Source organism: Mesoplodon bidens (assembly GCF_964165515.1).
Source record: "Mesoplodon bidens genome assembly, chromosome: 9".
NCBI classification, from domain to species: Eukaryota; Metazoa; Chordata; class Mammalia; order Artiodactyla; family Ziphiidae; genus Mesoplodon; species Mesoplodon bidens.
Genome location: NC_138166.1, coordinates 53459357 through 53479258, shown reverse-complemented (window position 1 = coordinate 53479258; position 19902 = coordinate 53459357). Strand labels below are relative to the sequence as shown.

Here is a 19902-nt window from a genome sequence, read left to right as displayed (position 1 = left end):
GAAAATAATAAACCTTGCAGTTAAAACCAAATAAAAATCCGTGCTTTGTATCACTGCTGACTTGGATCCGGACGATAATAGCTAGAGAAAGGAAGGATCTGGGTAACTTCTCAGAAATGATGGGAACACTAGAGCCATCCATTTGCCCTTTGAGGACTTCTCAGGGACTCCTGGGCCTTGCAAGGGGATGGTCTGGTGACTTGCTTGGGGCATATACCTTAATCACCTATGTATATGCTCCCCCCTAAGCCATGGAGGTATCCCAGGCTACTCTGAGTTAGTAAGAATTTTTTTTTTACCTGAACCACTTTTGCAGGTTGTCCTAGAATCCAGAAACATCCCCAAACTAGCACTTAGACAGTGGTGTCTTCAGGCTTGGAGACAGTGGTGTCTTCAGGCTTGACTATATCTCTCCTGAGCATCAGGCTCAGCCCGTCCAAGAGTCCAAAAATGAGCCCAATAAGGCATCTCCAGGTCCTGATGGTCCAAGCACAGTTGGCTGACCACCAGCAGTCAGATTTAGAGACTAGGAATTCATATTCCAGCATGTATAGGAAAAATCCTTCACATCCTGTTGTGAAGTATTTAACTTAGCACTTGTAAAGGAGAGGATGGGGACAGAGTATCAGCCCCAGGTTCATTTCTTCTCAGCCATTCTTCGCTTGCTTGTGGCACGATTGGTCCTTGGAACAGGGAATCCCATCTAGAGATTATACTCAGATGCATTCATTCTAGGCACCTCCTCCTGGTCAGTAGCCTGAACTGCAGCTTCTACAATGGGAGACTTAAAAAAATATTTTAGGTTATTTCACTATCTGTGTTTGTACAGCTACCAGATCGCAGAAAAGATAATGGCATGCCGCAAAGCAGGAAATAAGGAAAGCCCCATTTCAAAATGGAGAATTCTTTTGACACATAATACTTTTTATGTAATTTAATGCTTATATCTTGATCATATTGTTCAAATTATATCAACTCCTGTTCTCAGTTATTGTTTAATGATCTATAAATGTCTTCGAAATCATTTTGGTACAAAACATTTTGAGACAATGAACAATACTTCAGAACTGGATAGACTTTTAATTTCACAAAATGGAACTATTGTCAATTTCTAGACTTTTACATAAACACTTCTGAGTTTTCCATATGCTAATGAAGATTAGACATCCTGCTTTCAAGTCACAGTTCTTTTCTTGGCCTCTTCTTTGCTGTGGATCAAGTCATTCAACCTTCTATATGTTTGGTTCTTCATCTCTAAAATGAGGGTAATCATTTTGACCTTTTGCACTGGGGTTTTGCTCTGCTGTGAAGAAAAGACATTAATGCCTGCAAAGTGCCCTGGGATCTATGGATGAAAGTTCAGCGGTGGAAGGAGTTATTCTATTTCAGAGAGGAAAAAGCAGATAGATACGCTTGCGTAAATTCATTTCACATGTGTGTTCTGCTTCAGTGAAGGTGAACGAGAGTGGTTACTGGAGTGGGATGCTGTTTGCAGGCTTGTTCTGACTGGGAAGCAATAATATTGGGAGTATTGCTATTCAGAACACATGGAGACTCACTGCCCTGATCAATTTGCCTCTTTATTCATAGCTGAATTCCACTTGGAATGCACGTGCCAAGCATTCTTGTTGGTAGGTAGGGAAATAAAGATTGCTTAATTTGCACTTTTAAAATGAACCTGATAAAATAATTAAGTCCTACATATTTCATAAATGTTTTTAAGCCAGTATATTTCCATAAGCCTTATTTCGCTTGTTGCTGAGAGAGAATAAAAAGCATTGTGAAAGCTGCAGAAGATACGTGAGAACTACTTTTTCTTCTTTACCTTGACCTCTGCGACAGCCCTTTATCACATTGCTTCTGACCTGGGCAAAGACCATGTCAGGTACCCTGCATTCAGGACCATGAAGACCATCTGCTTTGCCATTTCCCCTAAATTCCTTTTGCAAATACAAGGACATGAACTAGATGTCCCTATTTCCCTCAAGAAAATACTAGATGTCTAGTCTTTTACCCTATTTCCTGATTGAGTTCTGTTTTGGATAATATTAATACCCAACAGCAAGCTTCAAATAAACTTTATCAAAGAAAAGTTTGACAACAAATCATGCTTTAATCCAAAATTTACTATTTTCTTCAGTAGTGACATATGATCTTGGATTCCCAAAAATTAAAATATTTCCATTAACCATTATAAATTATTCAAGACAAGGGTGAGGAATATACCCAACATGCTTCCTTTTTCTGTCCTTTCCTTTAGAGAAGGCTCCACCCACAGATCTTGTAAAACTGTCCAGATGAAAACTAATCAAACATTCTGCTTTCAATAAGAATATGAGTCAAATGCTCTTAATGGCTCCCCATTGCCAGTTAAATCACGGGCTTCTTGTTCATCCTGTTCCTTGTTCAGTTCCATAAAATTTAACTGTTAATCTTACCTGTAAATTGATAATAGCTCATACTCATTGAGCATTTGCTGTATATCAGGTGTTTTACCTTTCCCAACTCAAATAATAGCTTTGGTTATGCCGTGGTTCTGCCTCTGTTATTCTGCTATTGTTTCCTTCCAGATAATTTTTAATTTCATTTATTTTGTTGTTCATCATTGTTTGCTCTTTAGTTCTTCTAGGTCCCTGTTAAAATGTTTCTTGTATTTTCTCCATTCTATTTCCAAGATTTTGGATCATCTTTACTATCATTACTCTGAATTATTTTTCAGGTAGACTGACTGTTTCCTCTTCATTTGTTTGGTCTGGTGGTTTTTACCTTGCTCCTTCATGTGCTGTGTATTTCTCTGTCTTCTCATTTTGCATAACTTGCTGTCTTTGGGGTCTCCTTTTTGCAGGCTGCAGGCTCGTAGTTCCCATTGTTTTTGGTGTCTGCTCCCAGTGGGTAAGTTTGGTTCAGTGGGTTGTGTAGGCTTCCTGGTGGAGCGGACTGGTACCTGTGTTCTGGTAGATGAGTCTGGACCTTGTCTTTCTGGTGGGGAGGACTGTGTCCGGTGGTGTGCTTTGCCGTGTCTGTGAACTTATTTTGATTTTAGGCAGCCTTTCTGCTAATGGGTAGGGTTGTGTTCCTGTCTTTCTAGTTTTTTTGGCATGGGGCGTCTGGCACTGGAGCTTGCTGGTCATTGAGTGGAGCTGGGTGTTAGCATCAAGATGGTGATCCCTGGGAGCACTCTCACTCATTGATATTACGTGTAGCTGGGAGGTCTCTGGTGGTCCAATGTCCTGAGCTCGGCTGTCCCACCTAAGATGCTCATGCCTCACACCCAGCCAGAGCACAAAGACCCTGTCATTCACACAGCTCAGAAGAAAAGGGGGGGAAAAAAGAGAAGGAAAGAAAAAAATAAAATATTTAAAGTTATTAAAATAAAAAAAATTATTAACTCTAAAAAAGTAATAAAGAAAAGAGAAAGAAAGAAGAGAGTTACCAAACCAATAAACAAACCCACCAAGGGTAACAAGCACTAAAATGTATAGTGAAGAAAGAAAAAAAAAACAAAAAACAGGCAGACAGAATCCTAGGACAAATGGGAAAAGCAAACCTATATGCACAAAATCACACAGAGAAGCATACACATACACACACTCACAAAAAGGGAAAAAGAAAAAAATATATATATATTAAAAAAAAGAAAGAGAGCAACCAAATCAATAAATAAATCTAACAATGATAATAAGTTCTAGGTACTAAACTAAGATAAAAATAAAACCAGAAACAGATTAGATGCAGAAAACAAACCCCAAGTCTACAGTTGCTCCCTAAGTCCACCATCTCAATTTTGGGATGATTCGTCGTCTATTCAGGTATTCCACAGATGCAGGGTACATCAAATTGATTGTGGAGGTTTAATCTGCTGCTCCTGAGGCTGCTTGGAGAAATTTCTTTTTCTCTTCTTTCTTTGCACAGCTCCCGGGGTTCAGGTTTGGATTTGGCCCTGCCTCTGAATATAGGTCCCCCTGTTGCATCTGTTCTTCACCCAGACAGGAGGGGGTTAAAGAAGCGGCTGATTAGGGGGCTCTGGCTCACTCAGGTCAGGGGGAGGGAGGGGTATAGAATGCGGGGCGAGCCTGCAGCGGCAGAGGCCTGCGTGACGTTGCAACAGCCTGAGGCACGCGTGTGTTCTCTGGGGAAGTTGTCCCTGGATCACGGGACCCCGGCAGTGGCAGGCTGCACAGGCTCCCAGGAGGGGAGGTGTGGATAGTGACCTGTGTTTGCACACAGGCTTCTTGGTGGCTGCAGCAGCAGCCTTAGCATTTCATGCCCATCTCTGCTGTCTGCGCTGATAGCTGTGGCTTATGCCCATCTCTGGAGCTCATTTAGGCGGTGCTCTGAATCCCCTTTCCTTGCATACGCAGAAACAATGGTCTCTTGTCTCTTAGGCAGTTCCAGACTTTTTCCCAGACTCTGTTCCAGCTAGCTATGGTGCACTAGCCCCCTTCAGGCTGTGTTCACGCAGCCAACCCCAGTCCTCTCCCTGGGATCTGATCTCCGGATTCCGAACCTTAGCTCCCAGCCCCCACTCACCTCAGTGGGTGAGCAGACAAGCCTCTCAGGCTGGTGGGTGCTGGTCAACAGCGATCCTCTGTGCAGGAATCTCTCTGCTTTGCCCTCTGCACCCCTGTTGCTGTGCTCTCCTCTGTGGCTCTGAAGCTTCCCCCCTTCCCACCCCCATCTCTGCCAATGAAGGGGCTTCCTAGTGTGTGGAAACTTTTCCTCCTTCACAGTTCCCTCCGAGAGGTGCAGGTCCCATCCCTATTCTTTTGTCTCTGTTTTTTCTTTTTTCTTTTACTCTACCTAGGTACGTGGGGAGTTTCTTGCCTTTTAGGAAGTCTGAGATCTTCTGCCAGCGTTCAGTAGGTGTTCCATAGGAGTTGTTCCACATGTAGATGTATTTTTGACGTATTTGTGGGGAGGAAGGTGATCTCTACGTTTTACTCCTCCACCATCTTGAAGGTCCTCCCCTCTTTTTTTGACTAGTGTTGACATGATATATCTCTTTACAGTTTTTTCTTTTAACTCATCATGTCTTTATTTTGAAGTTTGTTTTTATAGTCAATGTATAGTTGATCTTGCTTCTTTTTTATTGAAACTGTCGTTCTGTACCTCTTAATTCCAGTGTTTAGACCATTTACATTTAATTTGGTTAGCGATATGTTTAGATTTTGTGATATTGCTATTTGTTTTGTAATTGTCCCATCTATTTTAATTTCCTCTTTACTTTTTTATGCTTTCTTTTGGACTGAGTAAATTTAATTATTTTCTTTTATCTTCTTTGGTGTCCTATTGGCTGAAACACATTGTTTTGTTATTTAAATGGTTGCTGTAGGATATATAGTATATTTCTTTAACTTATCACAGTCTACCTTCAATTGTTATTATATTATTTCATGCATAGAGTAAGACCTATCAATATTATATGTCATTTCTCCTCTCTTGGGCTTTAAGCTGTCATTGTCAAATATTTTATTTATAAATTTTTTAAAAACACCAAAAACCATAGCTATTGTCTTTTTGTAAAACACTCCAGATACGTTCAAATAATAAAGAATATATCCTATTCATCATTATAGTTACTATTTCTGGTGTTCATTCTTTTTTGTAGACACATATATCTACCTGTTAATATTTTCCTTTTCTTCAGTGATATTCTTTATTTCTTATCATATGGGTGTGCTGCTGTTAAATTCTTTCAGCTTTTAATGTTTGAAATCATCTCTATTTCACCTTTTTTTTAAAAGGATATTTTCACTGGGTATAGAATTTTATTTTGAAAAGTTTTAAATTTTCTTTCAGAAATTTCAAGTTGTTGCTCCATTGTATTCTCAATTGCTTATTTCCAATGAGAATTCTTCTGCCATCCTAGTATTTATTCTTCTGTACAGAAATATGTCTTTTCTCTCTGGATGCTTTTAAAATTTTTCACTTTTTTCCTGGTGTTTAAAAATTTGATTATGTTGAGCCTTGGCATAGTTGTCTTCATGTTACTTGCACTTGAGGTTTTGGGGGGTGGGGGTGGGAATCTGTGGATTTATAGTTTTCAAAAAATTTGGAATATTTTCACCCATTATCTTTTCAAATATTCCCTCCCCTTTCTTCAAAGACTCCAATCATGCAATTGTCCACTGTGTCTTTTCTACTTTTTGAATATATGGTATACAGTTATAACTGTCTTAATGCAGTGTTCTGCCAACTCTATCATCTGTGTCAGTTCTGTATTGGTTTTAGTTGGTTGACTTCCTCATTTTTGGCTGTGTTTTGTCACTTCTTTGCATGTCTAAAAATCTTTGTATGTTGGATGTCATTAATTTTCCCTTGTTTGTGAATTTTTGTATTTTAAAAATATTCTTGAATTTGGTTCTGAAATGCAGTTATGTTACTTGGAATCAGATTTATACTTTACTTCTTGATAAAATGATGAAAATCATTTGTTAGGCAAATGTAAAATAGTGTTCAATCTATGGCTAATTATTCTCTAGTGAAGCAAGACTCCCTGAATTCTCTACTCAATGTCCCAAGAGCTTTTCTAATTTTGTTGGTAAGAACAGGCACTATTCCTGGTTCTATATGAATGCTAGGCATTGTTTTCTTTAGTTATTGCAGGTGGTTCTTTGCTTGGCCTGGAATATTTGCCTCACACACATGCACTGCTGATCAGTATGCTGAAATTTTGAAGGGCTCCCTCTGCAGATCTCTGGGGGGATTCCTTTGCATATTCTTGAGCACGTGGCATGGGCCAAGCCAAGACTGTGGCTAGAGGTCTTCCAGTTTTCTGTGTTCCTTAAAAGTATTTTAACTTTGCTGACTTCCTCAACACAGCAATTCTCCATACCAGCCCCCAATCTCTTAACTTTTCCTGTGTGCTTCCAAAGCATCTTGTGTCCACTCCTGTTAAGAAACTCAATACTATCTTATAAAAGTATCTGTTCATTTGTCTGTCTCCCTTGAGGGAAAAATAGTTGATTTGTACATTTCTATATCCCTAGTACATAGTAGGAGTTAACAGTATTTGCTGTTGGATGAATGAGACCAAATTCTCAATCATTTCTATAACTCAATTATAGGAGTACAGTGTTGGAATCTGAAAGGCTAATGAAAGAAACAGGTATACCTGGAAGTTTCAAACAAGATTCCAATAATAAGATTCAAGTATCAGATATTGTGAATAAATGAATCAGCTTCCACTCCTAGGTGGTTCAGGTTTTATATACTAGTAATGTCACATATTAAATAAATATATTGTAGAGTATTTTATGTTCAAAAGTAACTGAGAGTTAAAAAGAAAAAAATCCCTCTCCTCTTTACCAAAGTAACTGTGGTCTTTCTTTGATGCAGTTGAACTGCATTCTCTGTGGGCTCCTAAATTATGTTGTATGATTTCCAAAAGGTCTTTACTCATAAGATAAGCCTTAACCCCAAGAACTAGATGATTATGCACATGGGGGCTGAGGAAGTGTGAGTAGAAGGGTAGTAGAAATGCAAATTTTTATAAGCCTTTCTGTCTTCTGACCAAGTCTGTCCTTTAAGGTTTAGAGCCTGTGCTGTTATCAGCTCTAGAGAATTGTTGATGCTTTTTTTTTTTCTGATAACACATGGGCCATCATTTTATTTTTTGAAATCTTCTGGTTTTTAAAAGACTCTGAAGCTTTTGTCAAAAACCGAGTTCAGGTTGACACTACTCTTCTCCCTGTAGCTGTTTCTAGTTCTGTGAAACGCTTGTTCTTTGTGCTCAGAATATTCTCTCTTTGAAAGAATACTCTGCCTCCTTCCTTAAATACTTAGCCTGGAAGCAGTTATTTGGCTATCATCTCCCCTGAGTATGTTCCCTTTCAAGAAGGAATCTAATGATTGTTAAAGGTCTTGGCACTTGTTCTATGGGGGGGGGAGGGGCGGGGAATAGTCTACTACAAAGTTATTATCTCACTTGATAGCTATGTAGTTTTTGCCATTCCTGGAAAACATGTTTTCATACTTGATTTGGGAACTAAAAGCATATTAAATGGACACAGATTTCAGGTAAAGTCACTTTATATGGGTTAAGAAAGGCTAATCTTCAAACATACTCTTAAATCAGGATTAAGACCCAAACTTCAAGATGCTCATTTGATTGTGGCTGTTTCTCAATTTGTTCAATATCATTAGGTGAGCTTAGTGACAGATTCTGAAGTAGAAATCTGAACAGGTAGTGAGTAACATCCAATCTTCATGTAAGCCAATTGTTTTACAGAAAAGATTAATTAAAAGAAGTGGTAACTAAATTTAAATCAAGCAAGTTCAAGCCTCTATCCTGAGTTTAAATCCCGACCCATTTTTTTCCTCCTGGATACAATATAGAAATTTGAATTGGATAAATATCTCCACCAGAAAAAAAATGAGTTAAGAATTGCATTTAGAACTTTGAACTAAATCTTTTCACAATAACAGATGTTCTTCACTGAAACACGCTCATTTCACCCAGTGTATTTAATCACACCAATTTTCAGGAATGAGAGTAAATATGTTTTATAAGTGAGAGGGCTGGGGACAGTGCATGGAGGAAAGTGCATCCCATAACTTCCTCTCCCTTTATACACATTTATATATTGCACATTTTCCCCATTTATGTTTTCACAGGCACAGAGATGATTGCAAATACATACCCAGGGTGGTCCTTGTCAGGACTGGGGTCCAACTTTGCAGCACATTTCTTCAGTGACTGTGACAAGCTTTGATAAATAACCCAGTTGACAACTAAATTTATCTTGGAGCGGAGAACAGAATTGATGGAGAAGGTGCTTTTACTCTCCCTATCCAAAAATTCACCTTTGTATCCAGGACAAAGTTAAAAAAGGAAGTTTTTGGATGGAAAAAGATATATTACTTATTCATAGTGTCCTTTCTGTTTGTCTTCTTTTGTCCACAGAGACTGAAAGAATTAAAGCAACGTGAATTTGCTAGAAATGTAGCTTCCAAGTCATGGAAAGATGAAAAGAAACAAGAAAAAGCACTTAAGCGACTTCATCAGCTGGCTGAGTTAAGGCAACAGTCTGAATGGTAAGAATTAAAGGTGCCTAAGATGGTTCAAAACTCTCTTCAACTTCTGGGGAAATTTCAGTGATAAATTTACTTGGTTCACTATAACAACGTAAACAAATTATAATTAATCAACAGATATATCTGAAGGCAAATGTTCCTAATAGTTAAAAGTCTATAAATTAATGACTTTGACATTTGGGTTTTTTCTTTCCCAATATTGTTAATGTGTTCTTTAATGAAATGATCCAAGAATGATTCTAATATACTAGCATTTATTCTATCCAGGTGATTTATATGGATCTATATATCCCTTTCTAATTATTTTGAGTTTTGTAATATTAATTTTGAAAACCATAAATAGCAATGCATCTTTTTGGGGAGGAACTAAATCTTCTGTGCATTCTCCTGCACACACCTGAAACTAGAATAAATGGCACTATCATTGTCTGGATGACAAACAAGATGTAATTAATGCAGTTAAATTTACCACACAGTGCCATTTAAGTTGACAATTATAACAAGCATTATACTAATACATTCTTGTAGCTGAAAAATAGAAGTTTTACATGAGCTTAGAACTGCTGAACGTTTTGAAGTGAGGAGATTGTTACCTGGAACTCAATTACATTTGCAGATTGTGATTTGTGTTCATATGAGTCATAATGTAGAACACTAATGTAGCTAATTAATGTAGTTGACAGCATTCTGGTGAATTGTTAACACTTATAGCTCTGTGCCAGAATTTAAACTCCTATTGTTTAAATGAAAAACAATATACAGGACTTCCCTGGTGGTGCAGTGGTTAAGAATCTGCCTGCCAATCAGGGAACACGGGTTCGAGCCCTGGTCCAGGAAGATCTCACATGCTGCAGAATAACTAAGCCCATGAGCCATAACTACTAGCCTGTGTGCCACAACTACTGAAGCCCATTCGCCTAGAGCCCATGCTGTGCAACAGAAGAAGCCACCGCAATGAGAAGCCCGCACACTACAACGAAGAGTAGTCCCTGCTCGCCGCAACTAGAGAAAGCCTACATGCAGCAGCAAAGGCCCAAAGTAGCCAAAAATAAATAAATAAATTTATAAAAAAAGAAAAAGAAAAACGATATACAATAAGCTTGGGCGTGAACAACTCAATTATATTAGCATAAAATATTAGACCTCATATTTACTTTTAAGAATATATTTATTTTTTAGGATCAATTACAGCCTTCAAATATTCATGTATTTGCACCACTGTCTTAGAGTAATTTAATTTGCCTATTAAATACAAGAAAAGATAATCATATTAAAAATAAATGAGAAATTTGGTATAAAAATAAAGGTTGGAAGACCATGTGTCCAGAGGTGAGGTTAATACAAAAATGCATGCTCTTAGGGAGCATATGATCATAGAAACAGGACACATATCTGGTACTGAACTTTTTACTTGCCAACACAATGAAGATCCTAAAATATGTTATTCAAACACATTGTCAATAAGATATCAGACAGCCCTTGTCAAAACAGGACTTAGAAGGAAAAGTCTAATGGTTATTAGGTGGCATGCAGGAGAAAATTGAGGGAAGATGCTAATTCCCGGGTGATTAATTATGAGGTACAAAAAAACTGAAAAAATAAGACAAGCCTCGCTATAGAGATACACACTTTAGATAGGTTCTTTAAGGCCACACAACAGAAAATCTGAGTAGCCTTAATGTCATTTTGGTTCTTCTGTTACTGTGCAAGTTGTCACACTTTGACATTTCTCCTTACTCATTCTGTATTTTCTTTTGGAAGAAATAGACAAAGGATCAGAGGAGCCTTAATGATGATGATAGTGATGGTGATGATGCTTTCATTTAGAAGTTCTAAGTTTGTAGATCTACCCATGAAGTGTCTTCCAAAGTAAAAGAAATTAAAAGATATACTCTACTGGGGTTGAGCTGCCCTTTTAAAATCTTATCAATTAAACAGACACAAACCTAGCCATATCCTCTATAGAGTAGGTAGGCTCTCTAAGTCCCAATCTGATCATATTGTTAGGGAAATGATGGGTATTCAGCTTTCCAGATACATAACTTGGAACTAGGCAAATTATTTCATTCTTTTTCTATTACCTTCCATCTGCCCTCCAGGCAATTGTTCTCTCTGATTAAGTAGCCTCATGGCCTAAGGGACGTCACTTAATAGTATTATTAAATATTTTCATTTTGGCAGCTGAATTGACAAGTGAAAAAAAATCACCTGGGTTATTTCTCCCCTGGAAAACCTTTGTCCTTTATTCTCATAATGAGGGCTTCTGAGTAAGATGCTACAGATAACAAGAAGGTTCTTCCATGGCCCTGTGGAGAAGAGAGGTGAATTTACTGGTAGTAAGAATATTTGAATCAGACTGATGAAAAAAATGATGGCAGAAAACTGTTAGTGGATCTTGAAAAGTGCAGTCAACCTTGGTCAGCTCTTGGGTAGATCAACCCAATGTGGTTCCTCAGCAAAACTAGTTGTTTTATTGGGGGAGGGGAGAGATTCACTCTATTTGTAAACTTCTACTATGTGTAAGTCTAAGTATAGTGCATCTTGATATGGACATTTTTTCAAATTTTAAAAACTGTAGGACCATTGATTCTGAGAATATAAAGTTCTTTATATAAGAGCTGGATAATGTGGGACATTAGGAAATTACATCACTTAAAGAAATCATGTTATTTTGATGTGCTTTGTTTCCTGTTTGGAAAATGTACTTCTTGAACAGGAGAGAATTAAATTGTGCATATGCTGAGTTACCAAGAACTAGAAGTTGGGGGGAACTATTGGAGTGGACAATCCATTAATAAGAACTAAAGGGCTAATTAATGTCATTTTAAAATTATAAGTAAAAATAATTATGTAAAAAATACAGAAATAAACTAAATGTTCTAGAGGAGACAGTGAAATCATAAATGAGGGTATGACTAAAAAGATTAAACCTTTATGTCATAAGGCATAAACTTGAATTAAAATAATAGAATTTTAAATACCACAAAGATAGAAGACTGGGATTTTAAAAAATAATAAAAGTAAATTAGATTTAAAATAGGGGTAGGGCCTTCCCTGGCTGTCCAGTGGTTAAGACTTTTCACTTCCAATGCAGGGGGCTCGGGTTTGATCCCTGGTCAGGGAGCTAAGATCCCACATGCCTTGCAGTGTGGCCAAAAAAAAAAAAAAAATTAAGATAGGGGAAATTAAAGTTTACAAAGCAATGAGATAAAAGTTTAAAGCAAAAAAATAAGAGGTATAAAATATTAATAATGAGGATAAAATATTAAACTTGTGAAAAATATAATCATAAGTGTATATTGAACTGTAAAGTGAGAACAAGAATAAGGACAAGGAGAGCAAAATGTAATACAAAAACAATAAGAGCAAAGAGGTTCAAAAATATTTGAAAGAATATAAAAGGAAGAAGCTTACACATATTAGAAAGATAAATGGTAAAAGGAAACAGCAATACAGGAAAGAATGTTTAGACTAACATAAATCAAAGCAAGAAAATGCACAAAACTGTGCCAGAATAATAAGCAAAAATATTATATTATTAAGGAAAAAATGGTAAAAATAGTCAAATATCTGCATCATAATGGAATCAGAAGGGGTAGAATGATGATATACATACACCAGACTTCTGAAATAATTTTTGCTAAGTGTAGTGCAGATAATATCAGATTGAAGTTCCTAGAGAAGGTACCTTAATACAGATGTATTACTCCTACTTACTCCAAAGTAATGGAAAATACGGAAAAGAATCTTTTTGGCACTGAGGCAAAATTCAGTGCTGCAGATATTTCTAAACCTCATCCTTCTATCCACAGGCTACAGGCAACTTTTCAAAAGACCAATAACTATAGTAAACCTCTATGCTTCCTATTTCTCTTTATGTTTGAAAGAAATATCCAGTAATCTGTATACCATCTTAGAGTATTTCCATTTCTCATATTAAATATGCCTAAACACCCTCTCTAAAGAATGTAAAAACTGATTCAAAAAAGAAGACTAATGTGATGAATAAGAGAAAAGCTTTCATTATGAAATAGTTACTGTAAGGAGCAGACACTTTAAAATTTTTTCTGAAATTAGTTTTCCACAAGATTCAAAGGAGCACTACAGCTCTAAAGCTACAGACATTATTAGTTCATGGAGAGAGGACAATCTGAAATTGTTAAGGACTGGTGGCTAAAATTATTGTTTGTAAATTAAAATTTGTATGGGTATTGTAAACAACATATTGGTCACTGTAAAATATTGAATCCATAAAACAGAAATTAAAAACAAAAATTTTTTTCTGAACCAGAACAAAAGACTAAAAATAGTAGAGTACTAATATAAGTAGACTGAAAGATATATTCATGAGAGCAAATAAATTTAACTTATAAATTCCAGGATAAGAAACTAGGACAGGGAAGAAGAAATAATCAGAGACGTCAGAGAAGAAAATGTATCTGAGCTGAAGAAAGTTGAATTGAAAGTGCCCAGAAATACTGGCAAAAATTAACCAAAAGAAATCAATTTGGGGCTTCCCTGGTGGCGCAGTGGTTGAGAGTCCGCCTGCCGATGCAGGGGACACGGGTTCGTGCCCCGGTCTGGGAAGATCCCACATGCCGCAGAGCGGCTAGGCCCGTGAGCCATGGCTGCTGAGCCTGCGCATCCGGAGCCTGTGCTCTGCAAGGGGAGAGGCCACAACAGTGAGAGGCCCGCCTACCGCAAAAAAAAAAAAAAAAAGAAATCAATTTGTAACTATGGCCTGGTAAAGTGTTATATATATATAACACTTATGTGTGTGTGTATATATATATATATATATAAAATTTGTTGTATGTAATAAATATAACAAAATATATTATATATAAATAAAAAGGAAAATTTACAAAACCATATAAATACATGAGCATATCTATTTTAATATGTATAAAAGGAGGTTAATTAAATATGTCTGTAATAGTAAACATATAAAGACAGTGAAGCAATGTACATGAAATTTGGTGGACAAAAGGAATGTGACGCCAGAGTTCTATGACAGTTGGCTGAATAGTTAAGTAAAGGCAATAAGAAAGAATTTCTCAGATGGAAGACTAGGAAAGGACTCCTCCCATTAGAATTTAAGCTACATATGGAAAAGATATCAGTTGTTTTAGTACTGTTTACTCAAGCAATAAATGACTGCATAAAAATGAAGTAAAATTTGAAAATAGAAAAAGGCCAACAAAACACATCCAAGAATATGAAAAAAAAAAGGAGGGTTTCCCTGGTGGCGCAGTGGTTGAGAGTCCGCCTGCCAATGCAGGGGACGCGGGTTCGTGCCCCGGTCCGGGAGGATCCCACATGCCGTGGAGTGGCTGGGCCCGTGAGCCATGGCCGCTGAGCCTGCGCGTCCGGAACCTGTGCTCCGCAAAGGGAGAGGCCACAAGAGTGAGAGGCCCGCGTAGCGCAAAAAAAAAAAAAAAAAAAAAAAAAAAAAGGAAAAGAAATCCAACTCAAAGCAAACAAGCAAAGCAGCTCAAAGCAAGCCAGCTCAAAGCAAGAAAAAGGAAAAGAAAGCCAACTCAAAATGATGTGATTTGTATTGCTTTCCCTCTAATAAGATTTGTTTTGTCATAGGGGTTTCATAGATAGAACATTAGAGGCAATTTTAATCTGAAGAGTTTCATCTCTTGTATGTATGGCTTTTTCCAGTTTTCTGACTGAATTACTAGTTAAGCTCAATAGAATGAATAATCTTTAAAAATCTGTTAAAAGATAAAACATATATGCAAAAAAAAGATAGAAGAAAAATATTTTGGTGAGTAAGAAGCTAAAAAAAGGATTTCAGACTAATTGAAGATATTGAGATGGCATGTAAATGTGTATTACTTTCTTATAATTGATCAAATTAATGACAAATCATAAATAAAGAACTAAGCATCCTGTTTCAAAAGGAAACAAGCATGAAAGAATTTTAAGACTGAGGAAACAAAAATTATAGAATGCTAGAACTTTAAACAAAAAAAGCAAATAAAAGAGATAAGTTTATGCTTTGGAAGTGACTTTTAATTCCATTTTATTTCCTATTTAGGTGAAGGCACTGATTGGAGAACTCTTTGCAAAATAACGTTAAATCTGTATTCCAAAGAATTAGTAGGTTCTGGAGGACATAATGTGATGTGAATGCGATACTTTATTTTCTTTTGCAGCACTAGCATAAAATATTCACCTGCTATTGCTTTTTGCTAATTTCAAAAGAATCCACTTGAGATGCATTTTAGAAATAACCACTATAAAACATAGATATACTGAGTTATATAAGCATAGTGAAATTGTTACATTACAATAGACATAGTTCATAAATAGTATCAGAACCCATCATCAAACACTATAAAATGTTCACATATAGGTAAGATTTCAAATCTGATGTCTTAATCATTTAAATATTTATTCTATTTACAGTGTTTCTGGAAATGGACCAGCACACAAAGCCCCCAGGGTAGCTATAGAAAAGCAACTCCAGCAAGGAATTTTCCCAGTTAAGAGTGGCAGAAGGGTATCGTGCATGAAGAGTGCTCTTCTCCTTAAAGGAAAGAATCTCTCCAGAAGCATGTCTGATAAACAGCAGTCCACCACACCAAATCAACAGCAGTTACAAGCGGACAGATGTTTGTTTGGAAATCAGGTACCACAAACATCCTCAAATCTTAGCAATGCAAATCACAGGACAGGAGTGTCATTTTCTTTTTCCAAAAAAGTGCATCTAAAATTAGAATCTTCAGCATCAGTTTTCAGTGAGAACACAGAAGAAACCCACGACTGTAACAAGTCACCCATCTATAAAACAAAACAAACCGCAGAGAAATGCATGCGCTGCAGGTTTGCAAGTGAAGATACACACCTCACTAAGGAAAAAGATAGAAACATCTTATCAAGCCATCTGGAAAGTATTTTACACAATACCTTCTCCATAAGTTCTGAAATTTTGCAAGACAAAAATGACTCTGTTGATGAAACACTAGAAGATTCGATTGGCATTCATGCTTCATTCAGTAAATCTAACATTCATCTTTCAGATGTGGATTTTACTCCTTCCAGCAGAGCAAAGGAAACTAGAAATACATTGAAGAACACTTCAGAAAACCTCAATAATCACTCATGCCAAGCAAATGTTTCCTCCAGCCCACCAAACATTTACAAGCACAGTGATGCCAGGATATTTGAATGTTTGGATGAGCTTCCATCAACAGAGCCAAGTGAACAAAGCAGTACATTTCATCTGAATCCCAACTCCAGAAAGGAGAAGAAAGAAAAATCATTAGATAAAATAGAAAGAGTTAGCAGAAATGTACAAAGTCTTGTAAGAGAGGCATATCCCCGTGATGTGAAGTCCAAACCACTGCCTTATCTCCACGTACAAAGCAAGGATGGCCATACCACTCTCCAATGGCCTACGGAATTGCTTCTCTTTACAAAAACAGAGCCCTGTATCTCTTATGGCTGCAACCCACTATATTTTGATTTTAAGCTTTCTCGAAACACAAAGGATGGCCATGATCCAGAGGACTTAAAAACAGAATTGCTGAAAGAGCCCTCAGAAATGAAGACTACAATGGAAAACCAAGTCTCAGGTTTAATTAAAGACCAACAAAAACTGATCCAAGAAGATAATCAGTCTCTGAAACCAAAGATGATGATAGCTAATCCAGATTGGGAAAATTTCCAGAGAAAATATAATTTGGGCTACAACAATTCTGAGCCCAGTGCGAGTGAACATAATTTTAGTGCAAGCGATTTGGAAATGAAAAATCCTGAAGTGCCTGCTTACCTTGATATCTCTCTAAAGAATTGTGTAAGAAAGAATAACAATAGTGATAATGAACTTAAGGAACCTTCAAGGGCCCATTGGCAAAGCTGCCAAAGGGTAATTCTAAATGATGCAAATGAGGGCCTATCCTTTTCTCCTTATATCTCTAGGACTAAAAAACATAAACTGATTTCCTGTGATCCTCATTTGGATTTTGAAGATGGGAATAAATTCACCTGGAATTCTAGTCCTTACACAATAAGGGGCCACAGTGACCATGGGAAGGACTTCAGTGTAATTTTGAATAGTGACCACATCAGTATGACCAGCAGGGTTTCTGGATGTGGAAAAGCAAGTTACAAGAGACGTTCTCCAAAGGTGTCTCTGAATATATGTTCTAGCCCTTCAGACACATCCCCTGGCAGTACATCCAGCTTGAGAAGTACTTGTTCAAAGCACAGGTCCAGTGGTCATGGTAGAGGTAATTTGCTCTACTTTTGTAAAAGAGAACACAACTCAGTTGAAAGGCACAAACGGAAACGCCGAAAGCACAGCTGCCTCTTCTTATCTGATGAGCTAGCAAAGAGTGACTGCCCACAGTCCGAAACCCAGAGTGACAGGGGCTGCAAGTTGTGGGAATCCGTTAAAAATGAAAAATATTCAAAACATGGTTATGGTCACTGCAGAGAAAAATATAAACTGGGCAAAAATCAACAATTTTCAGGGCCAAAATCCAAGAGAATCACCCGTTGTGATTCTAGCTCATGGTTTTCTTGTGCTGGAAACAGTGAAAACCCACCTAATTGCCAGGGACCTCAGCACAGCAGATTGGGCTCTTACTCAAGAGAGAAAATGTATTACTTAAATAAAAGTGAAAGAAGTCAACAGTCTTTGGACAGCCCTCATATTTGTGATCTGGAAAAAGTAAAACCCATGCAATGTAACTCTGGGAATATCAGCTGTCTTCTAAAGAACTGTTCAAGCAGCCCTTCAGAAACCACAGAGTTGAACACTGTAGAAGGAGAGAGGACTCCCCTGACAGCCAAAAGTGTTTTAGAAAGAGTACAAGCTAAGAAATGTCAGGAACAATCAACTCATTTTGAGGTCTCTTCAAACAGCTGTAAAAATGAATCAGAGGCTCCTTCACAAATCCAATGCACAGTGCAATTTACACCACCAGGCTGTAACAGACATGCATTGCCTTTGCCTGAAAAAATACAGAACACAAGTAGAAGAAAGGATAAAGGCAGTGCAATGCAAAGAACTGTTGACAAAGACAAAGTCAAAAATTCCCAGACAAATGATTTTACTGTTTTAGTAGACACTGATTGTGATGATCATCTTTCTAAAGGTATAATTCACGTAGTAGCAGAGTCTCAGTTACCAAACATGAAAAAGTATCCAACAACGAAAGAACAATCAAAATCATTAATTAGTGAAGTCCAACCTTTTATTCAAAGCTGTGACCCAGTACCAAAAGATTTCCCTGGTGCTTTCTCATCTAATAGATATACTAGTGGTACTGATTCATCAGAGACCAAAGAGGACCAAATAAATCTAGACTTACAGGATGTAAGCATGCATATGAATCAGGTAGAGGGGAATATAAACTCTTACTATGACAGAACTATGCAGAAGCATGACAAAGTAGCAGATGACTTAGAAGTGTGTCATAAATCTCTCTCTCCCCCATTAATTCAACAGCCCGTAACATTTTCTCCTGATGAAATAGATAAATATAAGCTCCTACAGCTACAAGCCCAGCAGCATATGCAGAAACAGCTCCTATCAAAGCATCTTCGAGTTGTGCCTGCTGCAGGGCCCACTGCCTTCTCTCCAGCCTCTGCTGTACAGACAGTTCCAGGTCACCAGCAGGCTTCTCTCACCACCATCCACCACACGTTCCTGCAGCATTTTGTTTCTGCTTCCATAAATGCCCATAGCAGTCACCTCCCTATAGCTCATCTGCATCCTCTTTCCCAGCCACATTTTAATCCATTCACATTTTCAACTCTGACTCCAACCATCATCCCTGCCCACCCCACTTTCTTAGCGGGTCATCCCCTGCACTTGGTCACTGCTGCTCCCTGCCACCCATCTCACATAACACTTCAGCCCCTGCCCCCTGCAGCATTTATCCCTACATTGTTTGGCCCTCACTTCAACCCGGCCACAACTTCTATCATCCACTTGAATCCTTTAATTCAACCACTGTTTCAAGGTCAAGATATTTGCCATCATTCTTGCTCCAGTCAGATGCAACCATTAAACGGAGTGAAAGAGGCCTTAAATGTGTCAGCTCACTTGAACTAACAGGTGTTAAAGCCCCTCTTCTGGATAAATAAAACAAATGGTCACTGCCTACAAAATGATGTATTTAAAGTGGTCTGATTATTATAGGATTTAAAATAGTGGTACCAATGCAAAATGTGACCAATATAGAAATATGAACTGAATTGCCAGTATTGAAATACAAGCATTTTAAGGATTTCTTTTAATTTGCAAAAATAATTGGACAAATATAAAGTAGTTGGATGGAAAGGTAGAGGGAAACGTGTTAAAGATATTTTTGAATGAGTTCTCACATAATGTTATAAAAGATAGAAAAAAGTTAGGCCAATCATTAATATTACAAAGAAAATTAAATGAAACAATACTCTATCTTCTAGGTGTTCGTTGAACGAGTGAACAAATGAATGAATGAATGCATATTTCGTTTTATTTATCAGGTAATAATAAAAGGTCAGTGAAAGAAAATTATGTGTTAAAAATTGTTCGTATGGTTCACTGTCGACTAACCTTTCAATCAATACAGTGTTTCAACCAACATAAACTATATTTTCATAGGAAATAAGAGATGGCAAGAAATTTTCTGACTAATTCAGATTGAAAACTACTCTTCAATGCAAAACAGCCTTATGCAGATTGTATGGCTGCGTTTCTGTGGAAGATTGAATTAACTTCATTTCACACACTTCTATGTCAAGAGAATTTGTAATTGTAAGAATCACCATCTAAAATTAATAATGTTTAATTTTTATATAAGAAAACATATATAAACTATCATTAGTATTTGATAATGCAAAATAAAAAAATAAAGT

General features: G+C 37.2%; 1 protein-coding gene across 1 annotated transcript in view; it reads left to right on the top strand.

Annotated features, from left to right (window-relative positions):
* ZNF804B (zinc finger protein 804B) overlaps nucleotides 1-19114 on the top strand; it is a gene marked incomplete at its 3' end in the record, with an annotated part of 469887 nt that extends 450773 nt beyond the window's left edge. Inside the window, exons 3-4 of the mRNA XM_081244759.1 lie at nucleotides 8906-9036; nucleotides 15457-19114. Coding sequence (XP_081100885.1) covers nucleotides 8906-9036; nucleotides 15457-19114 — 3789 coding nt within the window. The remainder of the gene's footprint in view (nucleotides 1-8905; nucleotides 9037-15456) is intronic.
* Nucleotides 19115-19902: the final 788 nt, after the last annotated feature.